The 22,187-nt window shown below is 51.3% G+C and overlaps 2 protein-coding genes across 4 annotated transcripts in view; both read right to left on the minus strand.

The window, feature by feature from the left end:
* Window positions 1-13,691, minus strand: part of LOC133507239 (E3 ubiquitin-protein ligase RNF123) — a 28,342-nt gene extending 14,651 nt beyond the window's left edge. The window contains exons 1-23 of the mRNA XM_061832078.1: window positions 13,164-13,691; window positions 11,494-11,583; window positions 10,291-10,375; window positions 10,091-10,170; window positions 8,977-9,074; window positions 8,347-8,401; window positions 8,010-8,095; window positions 7,858-7,944; window positions 7,719-7,786; window positions 6,973-7,098; window positions 6,754-6,868; window positions 6,418-6,522; window positions 6,218-6,343; window positions 6,054-6,146; window positions 5,905-5,973; window positions 5,684-5,806; window positions 5,503-5,602; window positions 4,861-4,922; window positions 4,285-4,356; window positions 3,627-3,747; window positions 2,620-2,721; window positions 2,273-2,373; window positions 1,984-2,173 (exon numbers count right to left, since the gene is read on the minus strand). Coding sequence (XP_061688062.1) covers window positions 1,984-2,173; window positions 2,273-2,373; window positions 2,620-2,721; window positions 3,627-3,747; window positions 4,285-4,356; window positions 4,861-4,922; window positions 5,503-5,602; window positions 5,684-5,806; window positions 5,905-5,973; window positions 6,054-6,146; window positions 6,218-6,343; window positions 6,418-6,522; window positions 6,754-6,868; window positions 6,973-7,098; window positions 7,719-7,786; window positions 7,858-7,944; window positions 8,010-8,095; window positions 8,347-8,401; window positions 8,977-9,074; window positions 10,091-10,170; window positions 10,291-10,375; window positions 11,494-11,583; window positions 13,164-13,314 — 2,305 coding nt within the window. The 5' untranslated portion in view covers window positions 13,315-13,691. The remainder of the gene's footprint in view (window positions 1-1,983; window positions 2,174-2,272; window positions 2,374-2,619; window positions 2,722-3,626; window positions 3,748-4,284; window positions 4,357-4,860; window positions 4,923-5,502; window positions 5,603-5,683; window positions 5,807-5,904; window positions 5,974-6,053; window positions 6,147-6,217; window positions 6,344-6,417; window positions 6,523-6,753; window positions 6,869-6,972; window positions 7,099-7,718; window positions 7,787-7,857; window positions 7,945-8,009; window positions 8,096-8,346; window positions 8,402-8,976; window positions 9,075-10,090; window positions 10,171-10,290; window positions 10,376-11,493; window positions 11,584-13,163) is intronic.
* A 217-nt stretch (window positions 13,692-13,908) lies between these two features.
* nicn1 (nicolin 1) lies at window positions 13,909-21,114 on the minus strand. 3 transcript variants are annotated; one of them, XM_061832073.1, is made up of 8 exons: window positions 21,007-21,114; window positions 18,496-18,659; window positions 17,533-17,703; window positions 17,271-17,450; window positions 17,081-17,194; window positions 16,419-16,487; window positions 16,220-16,327; window positions 13,909-15,900 (listed from the first exon to the last, which is right to left on the minus strand). In XM_061832073.1, exons 3-8 carry the CDS (start codon window positions 17,671-17,673, stop codon window positions 15,859-15,861), a joined length of 654 nt encoding a protein of 217 aa, XP_061688057.1. In that variant the 5' UTR covers window positions 17,674-17,703; window positions 18,496-18,659; window positions 21,007-21,114; the 3' UTR covers window positions 13,909-15,858. The 3 variants fall into 3 exon arrangements, with proteins under 3 accessions (XP_061688057.1, XP_061688059.1, XP_061688058.1); XM_061832075.1 differs by having other exon boundaries at window positions 17,062-17,194; XM_061832074.1 differs by lacking the exon at window positions 21,007-21,114 and having other exon boundaries at window positions 18,496-18,828.
* Window positions 21,115-22,187: the final 1,073 nt, after the last annotated feature.

The following is a 22,187-nucleotide window of genomic DNA, read 5'->3' on the forward strand; positions in this document are numbered from 1 at the left end:
TTATTCGCAGCTACAGGAGCCCCCCCCCCCCCTCCCCGCCATCCCCTCCGTGACTGCGAGGGTCTGCTGTGTCGCTCCTCCTGTCTTCTTTTCCTTTCGGCCGGTCCCGTACGGGGTCATCTTTTTCCGTCTTCGTCCGTCTCCTGCATCTTCCTCTCCTCTGTACCACCAAGTGCCCCCATGTCCTCCCTCGCAACATCCATCATCAACCTTCTGGCTCTTTTGACTGGCAGACTCTCTGGCCTCTGGACATGTCCAAACAAACCACGGAAGTCTGCTCTCTCTCTCTCTCTCTCTCTCTCTCTCTCTCTCGTTCTGCTCGTCTCCAAAACCCTCAACTTTGGCCGTCCCTCCCTCTAGTGAGCTCATTTCTCCTCCTATCCAACCTGCTCACTGCGAGCAGGTTCATTTCTGCCACCTCCAGTTCTGCTTCTTGTCCACCGTCCATCATGGTCGGCCTCACCACCGTTTTATAAACGTTGCCCAACTTCACCCTAGCGGAGGCTCTTCCGTCGCTGCTTGGACCCGTTTCTTCACTTCCTGACCACACTCACACTCCCCATCGCTCTGGATTGTTGACCTCGAGTATTTGAAGTCATCCACCCTCGCCATGTCTTCTCCCTGGAGCTTCACTCCCCACCCCCTCTCATTATATTCTGTTTGACTTTGGCCAATCTTCATTCCTCTCCTTTTCAGTGCATCCCTCCATCTTTCAAACTGCTCCTCCACCCGCTCCCTGCTTTCACTGCATATCACCTCATCATTTGCGAACATCACGGTCGGTCCAAGGGGATTCCAGTCTAACCTCATCTGTCAGCCTGTCAGCGAACAGGGAGGGGCTCGGATCTGATCCCTGATGCACCTCCACCTTAAATTCCTCCGACACACCTCACCGCTGCTGCGCTGCCCTCATACATGCTCTGTACTATTCTGACATACGTCTCTGCCACGCCAGACTTGCGCATGCAGTAGCACAGTTCCTCTCTTGGCTTTCTCCCGGTCTACAAAGACTCAATGTAGCCCCTTCTGACCTTCTCCGTCCTTTTCCACGAGCATCCTCAAGGCAAATGACTCTTTCTAGGCGTGAAAGCATACCTGTTGCTCGCAGATAGAGACTTCTGACCCGAGTCTCGCCTCCACTACTCTTTCCCAGAACGTCATTGTGTGGCTCATCAACTTTATTGCTTTATAGTTCCCACAGCGCCTTTGTTCCTAAAAATGGGAACGAGCAGACTTTCCCTCCATTCTTCAGGCATCTTTTCGCCCGCTAGTATTCTGTTGAATAAGTTGGTCAAAAACTCCACAGCCACCTCACCAAATTGCTTCCATACCTCCACCGGTATGTCATCGGGACCAACCGTCCATTCCATTTTTCATTCTGATCAGTGCCTTTGGAACTTCTTCTCCCTTACTAATCATGGCCACTTCCCGGTCATTCGCGCTTGCCACTTCTACTCTTCCTTCAGTATTCTTTCCATCTATTGAGCACAGTACCGGTCAACACATTCCCATCTCTAACCCTCCGTCTGGCCAACCTGTCGAGATTCTTTTCTCCTCCTTTCTCGTCCAACCTGGCGTGCATGTCGTCATATGCCTCTTGTTCAGCCTTAGCCACCTCTACCTTTGTCCTACGTTTCCCCGTCATCGTCCCAACATTCAAAGTCCCTACACACAGTTTTTCTTCTCCCGACAAATCAGCTTTCCTCCTCTCCCTTGTCTTCGACCCACAGTAGCTGAACTTCCACCGACGTCCTGCAGGTTAACGGTCCCGGGCATATTCTTTAGACGAACCCGCTTATTCGGATGCCCTTCCTGACGCAACCCTCTGCACTTATCCGGGCTTGGGACCGGCCTACAGATTGCGCTGGCTCCTGCTCCCGTACGGCTCCTCCTGTAACGCCCTAAAACGGCACAAGTTAAAACCAAAGCAAGCGGCTAATAGTAAAAAAAAAAAAAAAATCCTCCTTTTTCTCGATCTCTTACTGTCATCCTCAGTCCGTTGCTCCACGGCGAGGGGGCGCACTTTGACCTTCTCGGGCTGGCCGAGAGGTCGTCTGGGAGTCATGAGGCTGACGGCGGCCGTGCTGAGAAAGCGGTTCGCCCGGCCCAGGGTGGGCGAGCTCAGCCAGCCCGGCCGAACCGGAGCGGCGCCCGACGACGCCCCCGCCGTCCTCTGGGGGCGAGGGCAAAAAAAGGCAGGGTACTCGTGGCGATCCCCAAAATAAGTTCCCAGACGGAGACGGGAGACGGGGTTGCTAAAGCGAACAAAAACCTGCACGGCGCCGTTCTCCTCGTCCTCGTCCAGGTCGTCCATGGACGCCGCCTGGATCTCGGAGGGGTCGATGATGATGTTGGCTTTACTCGCCAGGTCATCTGTGGGAGGTCACGGTCAGCGTTACTTGTGATGGCAGAACCCGCGTCAGCGTCAGCGTCAGCCGGCTAAACAAGCGCAAGCCGCGTGGCCGTCGGCAGCCTGCTCGCTGGTGACCAACCGCCGTCAAAACATTTTGGGAATTTTCTGAATGTTTTGCATCTTTCATGTTTTTGCGTTCGGTCACATTTTATACTTTTGTTTTGAGGCACGCACTCCTCCTCCATTTGGTGGCGTTTCCGACTGACCTTTGAGCGTCTTCTTGAGGTGCGACAGCAGGCCTCCCAGCCTCTGCAGGTCGAAGTAGTCCACCTTGCCGTTGTAGAAGAGCTGAGGGGGCACGTACGCCGCTGGAGCCGCGAGCCGTCCGCGCAGGCGGCCCCGGAAGCCAGAATGACCAACGAGACCGAGGTCAGACGCGGCACATGACACGCTTATTGAAATTTTATAATAATAATAATGTTGTTATGTTCAAGCATGTCTTGCATATTTCCCTGGGCTGCAGCTCTCCAATATTTTTGGAATGGATTATCCCAATTGATTGAGTATCCAGATTAAAAAAAAAAAAAAAAAAAAAGATTTTGCGTGATTTAACAACAATAGCAATGCAAATTATGCACGTGAGGGGCTGGAATGATTTTGTCCACTTGGTGTTGCCATTGTTACCTTGTACACTGTAGTATATGTGACTTTGAATGTGTCGCTTTACAAGGCGGGGTCTGGCCTGGCGATCGGCGCGGAGGGGATCAGGCAAAGACCTTACAGCGGATCCCCAACAGTGGAAGCCTAAATTCAATTAGCTAACGATGTTTACTCTCGTGAAGCCTGCGCGTCTTCTTTTGGAAAGGACGGCAAAGTTTGGACATCGTCTTTCCGTCGTCTGGGGTGCACAAAAACGATGACTGCAAAGGTTTTCTCGTCGACTATTTGCTCGTTCCACTGTCCTAGCTCGCTCGACTTTAGCCGCTCTCTGATTTAGCATCAACTCAGTAGACTGGAGACAATTTGATCGCTTGCACATCAACTTCATAACTGAGCATGTGAGTGTTATCAAAAGACTTTTGAACTTGTGTTAAAAATCTTCTTTTGGTCACCTAACTTTGTGTAACATAACACGGGCGTGGTGACTTCAAGTCATTGAGCGGCACGCGCTGACCCGAGCTAGCTCCGGACACGGAGTTGAGTACGACACGACGCCATTGAGGCAAAACGAAGCCGCGTTTTGCGTTCCAAAGCGAGACAAGACGTTCGCTACCGTCGCTGCGGACGCCGGCCGGACTCTTCTTGGCGCTTTCGTCCCAGCAGGCGCGCACGGCCGTGATCAGACGGTGCAGGAAGCACAGCATGTACTCGGGGGGGCACAGGGCCGTCGGATGCTGCGCGCGCGCGGGCAAAACGCGCGCGCACGCACACACACACACACACACACACACACACACACACAGACACGTTAGCTCGGCGCGGCGCATCGGACTTTTCCCACATTTAACCATGTTACGGCCTCCTTCCAAGTTCAACTGAACGATGCAATTTCTGCAGGAAGTCCAAGGAAAAGTCGTGGAAATAAATGTGGAGTGAGAACATTTGAGGACTGTGGCAAAACAATCGTCTCGTGAATTGGTCAAGAAATGTCGACGGAGGGAATGACGGAGAACGTCCAAATGTGGAATTCGAGCCTGAAAAATGGCAACTTTGGGTAGGTGGAAAATATTTGGACCTTTGAATTGGTCAAGAAATCTCGACAGAGGGAACGATGTCAAAATGTGGAACTTTCCGACATGGAAATTGTGGAATTTTACCGCCAAAATGGATTTGAGTCATGTGAAAACGCAGGTTGCGACATCAGAAAATGCCGAACCGCCGTCAATCCGAGCGCAATGGCGGCGTGAAACCTTTGAGACGTGCGCTCTCACCCCTCTGTTGCTGGCGTTCTCTTGCAGGAACTTGCGGAACTTGTTGAGGAAAATGTAGCGGGAGGCTTCGCCCTGAGCAAAATGAAAAATAGCAAATCGGATCAAAAGGCAGGAAAAATAGCAAATCGGATCAAAAGGCATGCAGTCGCGCGAGGCTGTTTTCCAATCAATGCCGCTTCATTTGTCGCTTCTCTCCGAGTTTTGTTTTGGAGACATTTACAGTTGAAAGCTCCGCTGGCGTGCACCGCTTACACGCACAACATGGCTGCCAACAGGAGGCGCTCGTGCCCAAAAGCGCAAGTCAAGTGTTGACAACCAACTCAAAAAGCTCCGGTGAGGATTTTGGGTTGGTTGGTTGGTTTCAAGTGACTCCCGACTTTCATTTGACAAAGAAACGGACAACATGAGCACAGCTACTTGGAAGCAATCAACTCTCTTTCGAATCCAAAGAGGGGGAAACGCACAGAGAAGATTTCACTGGAAACGGGAAGTCTTTTAGCAGAGTTGTTAGAAAATGTCACTCAGCGGACAGAATCCGTGCCCCACTACACAAGACAAAGCGACACGTGCACGTACTGCGCTCTTGTCTTTGTTGTTGAGCAGCAGCCGGAGGATCTGCACTTGCAGCTCTTCCACCACTAGAAGGAAACAAAAGCACTTTTAGTTCTTGAGCTCAGACAAGAAAGGGAAGCGCTGTTGCGGAGACTCCAGCGCCCCAGTCCATTGGGCGACTCGACTAGTCCGCAACGTCGTCTCCGGCGCGACGCGGAAGGGTTGCCGGGCGCGCCATTTGAAGACTTGGAGCGGCAGACGAGTGCGCGAGTGGAGAACCGGCGAAGGGGAGGAAAAGAAAAAAAACTCAACAAACTTGAGCGTTTTCCAGCTCGTGCTATTCAATTCCAATCGATTATTTGCATCATCCGCGGTGAAGTGTTCGGAGCACGTCCCACCGGGAGGAGACCCCGGGGGACGACCCGGGACACGGCTGGGCGGGGAACTGGGGGAAGTGCGGGGGGGGGAGGGGGGGGGGTTTGCCCGCTGAAGCTGCCGACCTCCGATGAGCAGAGCAAATTGAATGAATGACAAGCGGGATGGCAAAACTTAATGTTCATGTTTTGGGAACGCTTCCATCTCCCCTGACAAATAAAAGGCTCCTCCCTCACGACACAAATGATTTGGCAAGTAAACGTGTTCATGAAGAATGGATCATTGCCAGACCTTCAATTCTTTTTTTCAGCCTCTGACATCCTCGCTCGTAAGCCCGTCGCCGCAGACGCTCGTCCGAACTCTCGTCCTTGGGCTCGCGCTCGTCTTTTCCCTGCCGGGGGACGAGACAGAAGCTCTCGCTCACGCACGTGTACGTGTACGGGAGGAGGGCGGCTGGCGCCGGAGATCGGACCTCCTTGTCGAAGTGCGTGGGCCACCAGGTGGTGGGGATCAGCTCCTCCAGCCCCGCCTCCTTCACGCGCAGCGGGGTCTTGATGTAGAAGAAGACCACCGAACGCAGCACGTCAAATGTGAGCTCGTGTTAAGGAACCTGCAACGACGCAACTGCGAGAGAGAAAAAAGAAAAACAGCCTGACAGACAGAGACCGACGCCACCGCAACAGGATATAAAACGTTGCTGAGCAGGTACTTCCTGGACTTCTCATGACGCAGGATGGCTGTTGTCAGACGGAGGTAGTGGATCTGGAAGCCAGTAAGGGGGGGGGCCGGAAGTTCAACAACACAAAGGACACACACGCATGCACACACCCGCGACTTGGTACCTGGAAGCCGAGGTCGGGGATGATGGGGGAGAAGCGGTACGCCCTCAGAAGTGACATCATCAGCTGCTTCAGACACTCGCTCACCTCGTAGTCCTGCGCGCACACGTGTACGCACGTCAGCAATGACGTCGTCGTTGACGCGCGACCCGGGCACGCATCATCACCTCCATGAGGAGCCAGAAGAGGTCGAGGAGCTGCTGGATGAGAGGATGCTCGTCCACAGAACCGCCGCCCTCCAGGATCCCCAGCAGGAAGTTCATCAGCACGTCTTCCACCAGGTAGACTTTACACTGCGCGCACGCACCAGCCGTTTACGGACGCCTGAGGACAAAGCGAGCGCGTGCGAAGGAGAAAACGTGCTCACCATGAGAGGAGCAAAGTGGTTGAAGATGTGCGCCAGCGTGATGAGGACGCTCGCTTCGCCGTGAAGCCTCCACACCGAACAATCCGTCTCCACCACGCGCTCCTCCTGGACGCGCACGTGTGCGCAAACATGGACACGTGCGCATTCACACACAAACAGAAATGAAAACACTTATTTGCAGGTACACACACACAAAAAAAAAGACCAAATACAAAAACAAATCACACAAATGCAACAGGTTCAACACAGGTGTGTTGCTGTTCAGCATCCAGGCCGCCGGCGTCGTCGTCGTTGTTGTTGTACGTGCGTGCGTGCGTGCGTGCGTGTTGCCCTGACCTGCGCGTCGATGCGTGTGGACAGGACGTTCTTGACGAAGCCCAGCAGCTTGTGAGCCTTCAGCAGGTCGGCGGTGGGGGGGTCCTGGAGGGGGAGGTAGCCCTCGGCCGGATACGTGAGCACCGGCGCGTCAAGGACAAAACGGCGGCTGCGGCGCGAGCGAGCGATCGCAGAATGCCCGAAAAAAAAAAGAAAAAAAAAGCCGTCGGTTTAGGATATCTGAGCGGTCGGCTCCCGAAGTTGAAGGCCACAGACTCCTTGAAGGACAGGCTGATGGCGGGGAAGTAGGCCACGCCGGGACCAGTCTTGATGTCGCTGAACGCCGTACCCAGCGACTGCCCGTTACTGAGCACAGGCAGGCGTACGCGCACATTACACATCTATTACGCGCTTATTAGCCTTTGAAGCAGTCACAGGCCTTTTCAGACCTTTTACATTACATTAGAAATATAACTCGATAACAACTTTCTGAACACAAGTCTTTTGATTGCAAAAAAGTACATTGTCTAAATCACAAGTGTTTTTCTGATCATAAAAAGCAACATAATACAATAAAACGTAAACAACAAAAAGTGTTTTAGAGGCAACCAATTTTTTTTTTTTTTCGGCAAAAAGCGTCTTCCAAAGCTTTTTTTTTTTTTTTTTTTTTTAAACACGTATGGTAAGAAGCAGTCTTTTAAACACTTTTGGATTACAAAAAGTTATTTTGACTACAAAAAGCAAAGGTTGATCACAGTGCGTGAGTTGAAAGCACATTTTGTGCAATTGGTGACAAAAAGCACGTTTTGATGAGAAAAAAATGACAAAAGTTGACTCACAAACACTACACTTACATTTTTCAGATCACAAAAGTGTGTGGATTACAGCAAGCATTCAAATGCCGGCATCTGCCCGTTTCCCCGCTAACAATTCACGCAGCGACGGACACGACTCCTGACCCGCGGCGCGGCGTACTCGTAACTTACAGGCAGAAGGCGATGGTGGCGTCGTCCAGGTCGATCAGACAGCTGACGATGTCGCCCGCCGCCCACGACTGAGGGCAAGCACGTTAACAAACACGGCGGGTCGATGCCACTGCGCGATCCGGGCGTCGGGCCGGCTCACCTTGCCGTAGTTGGTGGTGACCACGTTCCATTTGCGCACTCGGTTTCCATCGTAGGCGTAAGAATCGGGCGTGTCGCCGACGCCCTCCTGGCGGACAGGAAGAGACGACCGTTAGCGGCGGCGGGGCACGTCGAGCGCCGGGATGGGCTCACCTCCTGGTTGAAGCGGCAGTTGAGCGTGCACCAGCCGATCTGCATCAGACCCTGAGACGAGATCAGCACCTCGTACGCCCACTTGCCTGAACGCACCGCGAGCAAAGTCATCACGGAAAGCGTCCAAGACAAAAAGTGTATTCCAGGCATTTGGGGGGTCACAAAATACACTTGATGTCCAAAATCACACTTCGATCACAAAGTGTAGAAACGGACAGCTCCGTCGGTCCACTCCAAAAAGTCGACTTTTTGATGACAAACATTTTGCTCAGATTCGTCCACCTTTCGGGGCGATCGCCATCACTTGTGTGCGGTCGGGCGCGATGCCTTCGCTTACCTTTGTACACGCAAGTGGTGGCTCGGATGGAGCTGAAGTTGCTGTGGCCGATCACCTGAAGGGACACGAGAGGACTGTCACAAATGTCGCTTCGCCAGGCCCAAGTGGCAAATCAAACTTTCATTCATTCGGCTTCCGTTCCGCTTCTCCTCACGCCGGAGCCCATTCCAGCTGTCTTTGGGCGAGGGGCGGGGTACACCCCGAACTGCTCGGCGGCCAATCGCAAGGTACATAAAATCAAAACCGTTCATTCTCACATTTGCATCTCCGGGTCATTTGGAGGCTCAGTCAACTTTTCGGGGATGTGGGATGAAACAAGAGCACCCAGAGAAAAGCCCACACAGGCAGAACGGTGAGCCGGACGTTCGCTCAAAATGCAACCCGTTGGTTTATTTCAATGCCACCTCCGCAAACGCAAAGAAATCTCCCCTTCGAAGCTCCGAGAGCAAGCGAGCGGCGGACAAACCGAAAGCACTTGACGAACCCCGGGCTCGCCGTCGGCCCGCCAGCTCCATTGGAGGCGGGACGCGGAAGGTGACGTGGTAACAAATGGGATGTTAAAATGTGCCTGGAATTCTTGACCTTTGGCGTCTTTCGAAAAAAAAACTGGGAAGAAAAGCGTCTTCGTACCCCAAGCAGGTCGTCGTCCACAAACAGAAGTCCCTCGAAGCCGCTGGTGTGGTCCAGGACCACCGGCTGCGGACCCAGACGACCTTCGACCTCGTGATCTGGAGGACAAGGCGGGAAAAGAAGCGGCGACGGTTAGGCGGAAGTGCGCGCGGGTCTGCGAATCGCAACGCTGAAGACGTCACATGACCACAGCTGACCTCCCAATCACAAGCAGGATGAAAAAGCAACTTTTCTTTGATGTTTTATTGTTTTTTGTACGACAAAAATAGCGTTTTTTGGAGAACTTGTATTTTTGAATATATCTGAAGCAGCATGTTTGATTTCTCAGTTTGGTGCGACACATCAACGACAACGCTGACATCACAGCCGCGGTCGGGTTGCCTATTTGGGCCGACCGGCCGACCAAAGGCAGAGTGGGACGGACGGGTGAGCGCTCCACGCAATGGAAGCGGGAGTTCTTTTCCGGACTGGATCAACTTTCATTGTTGGCGGAATTTCGCCTCGCAACACGATCACAACGAAGGGAAAAGTCTTCTTTTGATCACATCCGCTAGCCCGCCAGATAAAAAGTCAGCAGTCGCCGTCCGTTTCTTCCCCGAGTCGACGACGAACCGAAAGCGCAGCGGCAAACGTCGGCAGCCAGCCGTTGACGTCACCCAAAACATTTTCGCCGTCGTTCGATTGACCGCTTGACGTCGTCTCGTCACGGGCCTGCGGCTCGAGGTAGGGCCTCATTTTCTCTTTCATCCTCTACTCAACCAACTCAGAGAGAAGGATTGAGAGATAAACAAGTTTGGCGTTTTTACATAAATAGAGATTAAAATAGTAATTTAATACGTGGAGGTCGGGAATCAAGAAAATTCATTTCATTTTCCTAGGGAAAACTATGTTTCAAAAGTTGAACAACTCAGATTTTGAACACTTCACAAGAACAAATTATGTTCCGATTCTGAGGTTCTGCTCTATCAGCTATCAGCCCAAAAACATGAATATCAGTTTCTTTGTTTCGTTTTAAATCACCATCGGCCCCAAATATCGAGAGCGGTCGGGCTGTTAAAAACCGGTTTAGGGCGCAATTGTCTGGCTTGACACCTTTTCCTTGAAAAGAAGGTACCTGGGCCATCATCAGCGCTTTCCCCTTCGGACAACAACGTTTGCAGGTGAGCGTCGAGATCCTGGAACGCCAACGGCTTCCTGAACCCCGCCGGCGAGAGCGACAGCGAGCGGCCCAAAAAGGAACAACAACAACTCGATGAACATTTTCCTCTTGCCGGTCCACAAAGCAAGCAAAAAACACACAAGTGATGTCAACACCTGAGGTAGGCGGGAGCAGCCGTCTGATTGGCGGAAGGAAACACGTGATGCAAATAGTCGCTGAGCAGCTTCTCGTTCACGATGCCTAACAGGAAAAACAAACGAGCAGCAACAACGTGGAGTCAATACAATAGCCCCGCACAAATATTTGCTTTTTGAAAAAATAAATACTAAATCCACTTTATAAAAACACAGTAAAGGCATCATTAAAAAAATGGAAAATATCAAGCAGCTTGTGCATGATCTTTTTATGCTAAAATTCATTTCATTGTGCTGTTCCTTGTGGTATACCGGCTGTGGCCACCGGAAGGCGGTAATGCATAACAAAGGGATGCAGGCTCAGGTGAAATATACGACTTCGCCTACAAGTGTTACTTCGTAAGCTTTGATAATATTTACAGCACGAATGGAGTGACCTGGACCTCAATGCGGCGCCGCATACTGACGTCGTGAATGCGACTACATCTCGATTAACACGCAAATCGACATCCCGGCTGCGCGTGGGCTGCACAGACAGCAACGGATAAATAGCCTAGCGTGAGTCGACATTTCACGCAGCACGCAAACCCTTGTCGAGGACGCCTCCCCCCCCCCCCCAAAAAAAACAAAAAAAAAAAGTCATCCACACACGTCGGCGATTCGCACCACTTCACTTCTTCCAGATTCGATTCCAAAAGCGCATTTTCGGTTGCGTAGCAACAATTCCATCAAAATCAAAGGGCAAATATGTCGAGATCAACATATTGACCGCTGACGTCGTGACGTTTACTGTGTACTAGCAACTTTGCTGAATCTCCACTTGAAGCGAGAGCAAGCGACGCTTTGATCGTGACGCCAACCAGCGGTAACATCAACTTGCGTGTCAAACTCCCATTTTCAAACCGTGAGGATCTCACGCATACAACAAAAGTCTTTATCTCAACAATGCCAGCGGGCAGCGGCTCATCTCAGAAACGCTCGACTCGACTCGGCTCGGCTTCCCGTTCGACGTGCGTTCGGCTTCCCTCGGCGGGTGTTCTGACTCCGATAATTGGGTTGGGCTTTTTTTTTTTTTTTTTTTTTTTGGGGCGGGGGGGGGGGGGTCAAAGTCCTTTTTGCAGCGCTCGCGAGTCGATGGAACTCCAAAGTTCTGCCGCATTTGTCCAGTCATTATGGGGCCGACAAGTGCAAACGGAAGAAATCAAAGACGTGAACGTGCGTTACCTGCGGATTTGGGTTTGTCGGGATCTGAAGCCAGTCCGTAGGTGCGGCGGCTCAGAGCGGCGCCGCCGCCTTTGGAGCTCATGCTGTCCGCTGCGAACAAACACAAAAATCACCCTCAGCGTTGTCGCCGGCCAATGAGCTTCAAGAAACACAACATTACAAACGGGATGCTCCAGCACAGCCAATCAAAGGTGAGAATTGTCATCACGTCGCTAAGCTCGAGTCCGAGCAGCTCAAGACAAGCTCGCCCTTCGCTTCAATTTCCTGTTACCCGACAACTCCTTTTTCCCCAAAATCTCTTCCAAGATCACAAGAATTTGCAGGGGCAATTATGCATTACGATGATGAGGTTCTCAGTCGCAAGGAGAAGGCTGCAGCCTCACCGCGTGTCTGTTAAAAAAAAAAAAAACTGCAGCTCAGCTTCTGGCTCCCGGCTACCGTTTTGGCCCGCCACACGTCGACATTTCATGGCCTTCCGTTGCAATCCGAACCACCGCAGGCCCCTCCCTCCTCTGCAGGCAGCTCGTCCGCTAAATTTAGAAAACATTTCAAAATTTCAGAGCGTACCCCGCCTCCTGCCCCTCGAAAGCTGGGATGGGCTCCAGAACTCCTGCGACCCTCCTGAGCATAAGCAGCTAAAAAAATGGGTGGATGGGTTTCAAAATCCTTTCACTGACTTTTTGCGCCGTCCACAACCTCGCAAGCCCCAAACCTGACCCCTGTGGATTTCTGGATGGATTTGTCCCCATTAGAGGGTCCTCCACGTACCCGGGTCTCACCGACGTTGAATATTAAAATTGTTTGCAACTGATCAAGTGTGCGGGAAATTCCACAAGTCGGCGAAGCGACCCGAGTGACGATCTGATGTGGGGTTTTGTCACTTCCCCAGTTGCAAAGTGTTTTTGTTGACCTCCGAGAAGACCTCAGCACGACATGTTCGGGGGCAGGTGCGATTCCTGTCTTGGAGGACTGGATTCAAGCTCGGGGGTGGAAGAGAAGACAGCGCGACCCAAACCAAAACAGACTTCTACCCTCTGTTAAGTTAACGGTCAGTTGAGCAATCCTTTCAGATGTGGAATCTCCCCGAGCCAAAATGTAAACTGGCACACGGAGCACTTTGCCGCAGAAGAAACGAGCCCTCATGTCCAATCCAATGTAACTCTATTTTTAGTAGGGTTCAAATGCGGTACGGAAATTGAATGATGGCGTCGTAGGCCGTGTCACTTGCAGCCTTTGTACCGCCATTCGGTGAGCGGAGCGTTCACGAAACACAAATGAAGCCAAATGAAAGCCGCCGCTGTTGTCTGCTAGCCGGCTAGCCGGCTAGCTGCTGGCTCGCACGATAAGCCGACGAAGAGGGAAAAGCGGTCGGCAAGCCAAACCTTCTCCGACTCGAGCGCCTTTTGTCCCGCTTCACTCGTCCACCAAGGCGACGTCCGCGAGAGCGGAGGAAGTCCCGGCGAACAATTGCGGGCTCGCTTCTCAGGGGGCGCTTGTCGCTACGCGACGGATCCTCAGCTGGGCCCAAAATAGACGAAACGCGACAAACTGAAGGCATACCGCGATGCGCCAATTTCGGACGACGTCGCCGACATTTCATAGACACGTTTAGGATGCAATCGCCATTATGCTGCCGTGGATATGGAGACGCGCACACCGTCTGCCGGTACCTGGAGGTCCTGTGGCCACTTTGGCTTCTGCCGTGTTGTTAACACCAAACGGGTTGACGGAAGTACGGTACAAAGACAACAAAGCTCCGCCAGATCGACGTGGGCACTTCGAATTTGGGTTGTCGTCGTCGTCGTCGTCGTTAGTATTCATGGATCAAATGATGGAAATGTGCCGCTTCCCGACCGGTTAGCACAACTTACTGGCTCACAGTTCTGAGGCCGCGGGTTCAAATCTGGCCTCGCAATTCGTTTAAATAAAAGTCGCCTGCTTAGTGGCGCCTATTGGGCATTACGGCGTGTGCGTGTCGTGTAGTTGCACAACACAATGACAAGTCTGGCAGCCGCAGCGAGTTTACTTCCGAGTTACTTTGTGCGACGCAAACACCCACGCACGCTAAATGGATCCCAATCACGGATTGTATATCGGGAACCGAGATACTTCCTAAAATGTCCCCGACGTGAAATCCCTTTGTGGTGATTTGCGTGTCTGGAGCAAGTCAAGTGTTTCAAACATAGAGGACTATATCAAATCAAGCTCCTGAAGCCCATGTTCAACAGGTCAGCGCGAGGCCTTGGAGGAGTGGAGGTGACAATGAATGACTGACATTTTGTCACTTACGCCTTGTCCTTTCGAGGCACCAAGGTGGCAACAGAAACTTCGACGCGTCACTCATCTACAACTAACTTGTCAGGTGATACCAACATTTTTAACAAGCAAACAAACCTTTCACAACTGGGAACAGTCAACTTCATTCCATCGATAAATTAAATCAATCCAAGCGTCGGCTGCCACTGACGCGTCCGAATTCGTCAAATCAACGGGACACGTGAGGAGGGTCTCGCCCAGACTGTCTATATGAAATGGAATGTTTGTCAAACAGTCATGACGAGCACATTCCTGTAGATGGCGGCAATGCAGCGCTTTGGGTCGGAGATCGGCACAGCTTTTGAGTAGAAGATAACAATTAGGCAATCAATATCGGCTCCTCGCGTCCATTATGGGAGAAATGCGAGCGTGGAACAAGTTCAGGCGCCTGATACCCCAACAGTTTGAATATGCGTGGTAAAAATTGTTTGGTAGACCAAAGTATGTGAAATGATGACAGCTGATTCGGATTCAGATTCTCATTTTGGCGTCAAAGTCGCTGTCGGGCTTGACACGCATCTTTTCTCAAAAAGTTATCGGAAACCGCTATTTTGGTGAAGCTTTTGTTTGTTGAAGACATTTCACTGGTGTAAACCGACCCTCGTCCTACTGCTGGTTCCGACCGGACGAAAAAAAGCTGGGAACAAACTTTTTGTTGTCGTTGTAGCAATTAGCAGAGGAACTAAAGAGGTCTTTCGTTTCGAACGGCAACGTTACACGCCAGCTTGTTTTGCTTTGTCACTTTCCTGCGCAAAACTCTTTGGAAAAAGGATGAGACAGAATCCATCCGAGGGCCGCGGGGGGAGCCGCGGCCCAGCTAACTTTGGCTTCGAGTTCAGTCAAACAAAAACACAATTCCAGAAATGTTTTTTTTAATAAGAGCTAATAAGGGAATCTACACAACAATCAAGGCGATAAACTGAAACGAGGACCGGCGAACAGTCTTAGGGAGCCCAGTCACGACGTGAGGTGGGGGGAGCAGGGATCAGTTTTCCCAAATAGGCACCGAGCCGTACTTTTAGTAAGACGCAAAGTCGACCGCGATCCACGCAGGCGGGTTCCCCTCAGAGGTTCGGGCTCCGACGACTCCGGGAGGGCGAGGACTTTCAGCCGGACCGGGTAGGTCCAGAGGAGGAAGGCGCGCTGACCGGCCCGACGAGTTGGAACCGGGACCGGAAGAGCCAAAGTAACCTCTGGGCATAAACTGGAGGGCAGAGCCAGACCAAAAGCGAAAACCAACTAAAACAACAAGAGCAAAAAGCTCGGTCGGTCGGGCCTTTCGGATCCCTGAAGGAGGGACCATAGGGGGCTTCGGATCAGCCTAACGAGATCATTTTTCCTCACCGTCGGTTCGTCCCACGTTGGACTCCGACTCCGCTGACCAATGTCGGCGCGTCGTACGCTTGCAGGCTGTGGCGGTTATCTCGCCGTTTGCAAAAACATTCTCGGCTTTCTGTTTTTCGGCGGCACAGTTAACACAAGTTCAAGTTTGCAGCAATCCTTTCGCCAGTGGCGCTCATTCCAGTCACTCTGGTCCAGTTCAAGCAGTTGTACAGAGGAAGACGCGCGTCCGCCGTCGCGCTCCATCGCCTGCAGGTGTCGTTCTCGGCCCATTCATCATCCCGACCACTCCGAGAGGCCCCGATGGGTTCCGTCTTGAGGTGGTGCCGCCGCGCCAGCCGCGGCCATCCAGTTTTTCCTCCCTTTTGGCCGCTAATCCTTTTGAGCAGAATCTAACAAATATGTTAAAAGTGTGTTTTATTTCTTCGTCCATCATCTCAGACGCTTATCCTCACAAGTGTGGCAGCCATCCAGGCTATCTTGCGTCAAGAGGCGGTCGCCAGCCAATGGCAGAGCACATAAAGACGGGCAATTTGGAGTCTCCGATGAACGCATGTTTGGGGGATGTGGGAGCAAAGCGGAGAAAAGCCACCGCGTGGGGGGGGGGGGGGCACATGCAAAGTCCATACAGGCGGGGCCGGGACTTGAACCTCGGTGCTCACAACTGTGAGGCGGACGCTCTAAGCAGTTTTCCGCCCAAGATGTGTTTTATGTCAGAGATAATAAATCGATATCATAACAGCCATCCACCTGCAAAAAAACAAAACAAAAATCCAACATGAACAATGTCATACTCCCATCAATTGTATTACGAATATTAAGGACGATCATTCAAACAGTGTTTTGTTTTGGTTTTTTTTTTAATCCGTTCATTTTGGAATGTTCAAATCTGAAACTTTCAAACATTTTTTCAATTTACGCAAAACCCAAGAAAAGAATCATTTTGTATTGTACTGCGATAAGGCCGCAAAGACGCTTGCTTCAATGTCGCAGAGCGTCGTTTGGACCAGACGACCCCCCCGCCACCCCCACCCTCCGCTGTCCAAATTGGTTTCGGCGCGTCACTGACGTCAAAGCGTCCGACGGAGGTCGCGGAGCTCTGGCTGCTCTGCATCACTTGGGTCAAGGCCCACATCTGCTGAAGACTGCACGAGACGGACGCGGCGTCCACCGGGCCCTGCGGGTGGGGGGGGGGGGGGGGCATCAACCGAGTGCTGTAAATAACACGCGGTGCCAAACTTCCAAGTTGAATTCCAAACGCTACTAACCTGATCCTGGGGGCGTCGCTCCACCAGGGCGAGGGCCGACAGCCAATCCGAGACCTCCTTGTCTGCCTCCTGCACACAATTGAAATATTCCAAACTTTGTGACAATTTCTCCTTCACTGGCCACCCGGGGGCAGTGTACAACAGAGTGAAACTGAGACCCGGCAAGAATACGCAGATGCCCCAATATTGTTATACGTATTTGTTGCGGCACATTTTGTGTTCACATACCCGTCGTTTAAAGTTGAACGACAGCGGCACGTATTGGAAACGCTAACCGTTAGCAAAGGAGCTTTTGGCCTTTCCCAGATTGCCGTAGCGCAAGTCAAGTCGTCGTTTGAAATATACGTCACGTCGTCGTCTTCCGTCCTGTTTATGCTGAACGTGGAAGTAAACATCATCTGGGGGGGCCTTGAAACAGGCTCAAGACTTTTTCTCAGCAATATCGATTTGACACCTGATCTTATTCTTACGATCAAAATGTATCTGATTACATTTCACGTAAGTTTAACTTCTTTCCAGCTCACGTTCGCCTGCGGAAAGTCAACAATGGCTGCAACGAGTTTTTGGCCTCATTTCAAGACCAAATGAGCTTGAAACCAAACAAGTGTGCATTTTCCCGCTCTCCTATTAGAAAAATCCTGACGTCGCCGATGTCGGCATACGGGCTGCGTTCGCGGGAAAATGCGGACGTCCTCCACGCCGAAGGTGCGCCAGGCGGCCGACGGCTGCTTCAGGATCAGCCGCACGGCGCAGACGTCGTCGGGCTCCGCTCGCATCTGGACGCCAAGCACACGCAAGTCGTCAGCGACGCGACGCACGCCGACGTGCGCGACGCGCGCGACGCGCGCTCACCTGCTTCCTGTCGATGTTGCAGTAGTCCTGCGCACCCGCCTCGGTGTGCGGGTTGACCATGAGGGGGCGGTCCCCGAGGGCCGTGCGCCACTCCGCCGCCCCCTCCTGGCCGGGACGCCGCCTCTGCAGCCTCACGCTGACCGACGCGGTGTAGAAATTCTTAAAGGTGATGGTCTCAATCTAATGACATCATCCACATTATGGTTTTCGTCTCAGTCCGACGACATCACGCCCACGTTACCGCCGGTCGTCGTCCGCTTACGTTGACGGTTTTCCCCGGGGGGAGGGCGACGTCGATCACGCACACGCCCGAGTGCGTTTTGGCATCTCCGCCTCCCAAGTGAAGAAAGACCGGAGGCTTCAGCGTGCAGGCCACGCCCTTCGTCGCGTCGTCAGCGCTCATCTTCACGTCATAACGATCGCAGCGATATTTCTGATGGTGGAAAATAAGTGGACGCACACACACACACCGTCATTTTTGTCACGGGCCACGCGGAAGTTATGGCTTCCCTCTGAGGGCTGTTACGACTGAACTATCACATAGAATAATTGGACTTATTTAAATCCATACAAAAGCATATTTTTCCATGACGAGATTTCTTTTCAAAGGGTGGTGAGTCACCAAAAAAATGCATTCAATATCTTCACGTTACATTACATTACATTACAATGGAACACAACTTGTAATTTTGATTTCGTTTCACGGGCCACATAAAATGATGTGGTGGGCCAGGTCTGCCCCCCGGGCCACCAATTTGACACCGGTGGCGTAGCTGTTTACACACAGACAGCGTATCGGCATCTATCCATTCCTCCATTCATTTTCCTTTCCCGTCGTCCTCACTTGAGCACACCCTGGACTGGTCGCCAGCTAATCGCAGGGCACATACGGACAAAGAAGGATTTGCATGTTTGAGGATGGGGAGGAGGGAGACAACACGCAAACGCCACACTGGAGCGGCCGGGATTTGGACCCGCAACCTCGGAACCGCTAACCAGTAGACCGCCGCTCCGATGTCCCATTTTATCGATTTCGACTTCCATCGGCCGCAGTCCGATTCCTTTTCTTGACCACGGTCGGCGTCATCGCGATGCGATCGATCCGCTTAGCAAAATGCCAACAATTGCAGATGCTCGTCGGTTTTTTTTTTCTTTTCTTCACTTTTATCGTCGTTATCACCGAATGTAATCATCTTTACGTCATCAAAAATCGAAACGAACTCACCTTTTTCAGTTTTTGGCCCGGAAACGCTGGTTAGCAGCTGTTAGCGTGCTAGCGATGAAAGACACTGTGACTTCCGGTGGTCTTCTGTAACCATGGCGACAGGGCGCAGCCTCTTAAAAGGCCAGCGACACGAAGGCACCTCAACAACTTTCACTCCAACATATCTGTATAATAAAATAGATGGATAGATGGCGCGAACGCGGAGGTCTTTGTGACATTCACGAGGTTAAATTCATACTGAAGTATAATGACGTGTGGTTACGTCCACCGTGCAGCAGAGGGCAGTCTTGTCTTTGCTAGGCTTCAATGACGTTAAAACAGCAAACTTTATAAACGTCATAAACGATAGCGTTTGTATTGCCAAGGCAACTCAATCAAAGAACCGCAATCACGGATTAATTTGTGAAGTTTATTCTGTGACTTTTGAGACCGAGTAGCATCGAGAAAACATTACGCTCTCCAAGTAGCATCATTCAAATAATACAGTAGCAGAGCAATTTTACGAGTGTTACGATTTGGTAGTTTTTTTGTTGTTGTTGTTTTGTTTTGCTTGTTTTTTTTGGTAGTTTTACTTTGAGTGCTCACGTGGGCAATGACATTGAGACCTGGAAGTGTGTGATTGCAAAAAAACGTTGCTGTTTTGTTTCGTTATTGTTGTGTTGCTGTTAAATGAAAAGCGCTCATCATGACTGAAGTGGCTTCATTCCTTTTTGGTCCAATTAAAAACGTTCATAAAAGTCTTAACAAGAGCCCCCCCACCCCAACTTCATTGTGCTCTTTTCTAGCTGCCGTCTTCAATATTGGGTGAACTACTACGTCAGCTTTTAGACTTTCTGCTATGTCCGTGTGAAATGAGCTGCTATGCTAGCTGCTACGTGGCCCTAAGATAGCAGTTGTTTTAGTGACATCACAACGACAAACTGAGCCATCAACGCCGGCCGCTGGTGTCAATCATCAAGTTTGATCGTGTGTGTGTGTGTGTGTGTGGAGGGGGTGATGGTGGGGGCGGGGGGGCTTCTCTTCTTTCATCAGTTTACCTTCACATGATTCTTTCTCTCTTTTAAAAGGGTCCAATATTCCCAGAGACCAAAGGGAGGGGGCGGGGCATACTGGCAGGAAGGCAAGACCTTATAAGGCATGTGAACTCAGTCCGAGACTGGGGGGGTTTAAAGGTTGCAGCATGAAAAGGTCACAGTGAGAGAGGGAACTTCTACTTGTGTTGGCGTTAGCATTAGCTTTAGCATCATGCTGCAGGACAGGCAGGAAATGAGAAAGTAAGTCTCTTTGGGCTTGTCACAGCGTGTCATCTCAGATGAACGCTCATATTTGTTTGGCACAGTTTTTACGCCGGATGCTGAAACATGTACGGCTGGGCGAACAGTCGACGTGCGCTCTTGAAGGCCAAACGGATAGCGTGGCGTAGAGTCGCCAATGACGCGAAAATGAGCTTTGGCTCCCACTCGTTTATCCCTTGACAAGGATCGCGGGAGTGGCGGCCCGCGGACAACTGCTCCTTAAAAGCGCACGTATCGGACAACTGCTCCTCCAGGGTGGTCCAACGGACATCTCTTTAGCTTCAGTGAGGCAAAATCCGTTTTGTGAGTATATAAAAATCAAGGGAAAATTGGGATTAACGCCAAATATCTCAATCCAGCCATAACACCAAAAGGGCTGCAGTGACACATTGCAATGGCTCCGCTTCATGGAAAAAAAAAAACCAGGAAGGATGAATCGCACAAGTCGCAAAAACGACGGCAGGTCGGAAAACGGCGCCAAAGGAAGCTTTTGTCAGCTTGTCATCCATATTCCAGACTCAACTCGTACGACTTCCGTAACTCAATTCGCGGCCAATCCGAGTCCGAGGCAGAGGTGGCGTTTGCCTTTGTTTTGGTCTATCGCGGCCACCGTAGAGATGACAGAGAATGTAATAAATATAGGATTTGTCCAAAGAGATTGAGCGATAGAGTTTTCTGCCATTTGTCATCATGTGTGAAAGACATTTGTTGGTTATTTGTAATAACCAATTGTTGTTTAGGAACTAATTAGCTTTTTAGTCATGACAAAAAAAATTGTTCCATTTGTAAAGTAATATAATGATAATAATAATGTTGTTGCATGTACGTGTACAAAATGTATTTGGAGGAGCGGTCGGTCGCCCGTCCGGCCTTTCCGAGCGGCTACTCTGCCTTCGGGCGGTCCTGCCGTCTGCTCCGAGCAACCTTTTACGCTGTCCACACGCTTTCATCCTTGGGGGGGGGGGGGCACGCATATTCAGTACGTTGATTTCCATGTATTTCCACTTCATGAACTTTTACCCCATACTCAAACGCGGCAAGTTTGTGCTCCGCTTTCACTTGATCACTTTTCTGCCACCCACCCGGAAGCAAACCCCATTGCTCCCCACGCCAATTGTTTAGAAGAATTAGGAGAATGAAATATTGGCCCGCATGCCCCAAGTCACGTGACCCACTGATGGAGGGTCACACGGTCGGCCCTCCTCACCCGCCTCACCTGCCCGCGTGCGTGCGAACTTCCAGAAGGTTCCAAAGTGCTTCTGCGTTCATTTGAATTCAAGAGCAGACGACTCATCAACATGCTTGTGCTCTCTCTCTCTCTCTCTCTCTCTCTCTCTCTTTCTTCTTCTTCTCCACTTCCTGTCGCTCTTTTGTCTCTTTTGTCCTCTTTGTGTTCCCACCGCACCGCGAGCGAGTGCGAAAGTGGAGAACATTCCTGAGCATTCACACAAAAGGCAGCCAGCCAGCCAGCCGGCACTTCACGAATCCGCCTGGCAGACGCACAAACGCGCGTGCCGGAGGCAGAAGACTTCAAAAGTTCCAAACATTTTATCAATGTCAAATAAATGATGATGGTGGTGGTGGTGGTGGTGGTGGTCATTACTTGGTGGAAACAACATGTTTAAAAGTGGCATTTCAAAGAAACTACGTGTTTTGTGCAACGACCTTTGAGCCTGCCTCGCAGGTTGTGAGCGTGACCTTTGACCTTCACACAAAGCACACACATTCCACCGCCAAGGTCAGCCAAGGGCAACGTGCTCCCATTATTGCATTGCAGTAACCAGACAACAACTTTCATCCAACACGTCGTCCTCGCGCTCACGCTCACGCACACACACACACAGCGAACCTTTCCTATTTTTGTCTACTGTTGTCACGACTGGGACGCCCCCCCCCACCCCACCCCCACACCACCACCTCCAATCTGTTTATTTTTACACTTGTCAGCTGTGTGTGGGTCCATCCGTCCGTTGTCGGTCGACTGGCCGGCAGGAGACGGGCTATTAATGGAAACACATAACATGGAGGTCTGGGTGGGGTGGGGTGGGGTGGGGGGGGGCAGCTTTTGGGCACATTCCACTTCTCCGGTTACACTTGACGAGCGCTCTGACCCAACATGGCTGGCACAGGAGAAAGCGGCCCGGGAGGGAGACGCTAACATTAGCCGCTAAACGTTTTTTTCGTAACATTAGCAGACGATGAATTAGTTAGCCAGGAAACATCGGGATTGGCTGCCATTGGTCACATGATGACTTTTCTCGGCCTTTAATCTTCTATTATTATCCTTGTTACCCTGACAACCGGAGCTAGCCTTCATGTTTTCTGAAACAAGCTCAAGCTGCTAAAACGAAAAATGCGGCTCTGCTTAACATGTGCGAAGCCACACACACACACACA

This window comes from Syngnathoides biaculeatus, chromosome 10 (genome assembly GCF_019802595.1).
Source record: "Syngnathoides biaculeatus isolate LvHL_M chromosome 10, ASM1980259v1, whole genome shotgun sequence".
NCBI classification, from domain to species: Eukaryota; Metazoa; Chordata; class Actinopteri; order Syngnathiformes; family Syngnathidae; genus Syngnathoides; species Syngnathoides biaculeatus.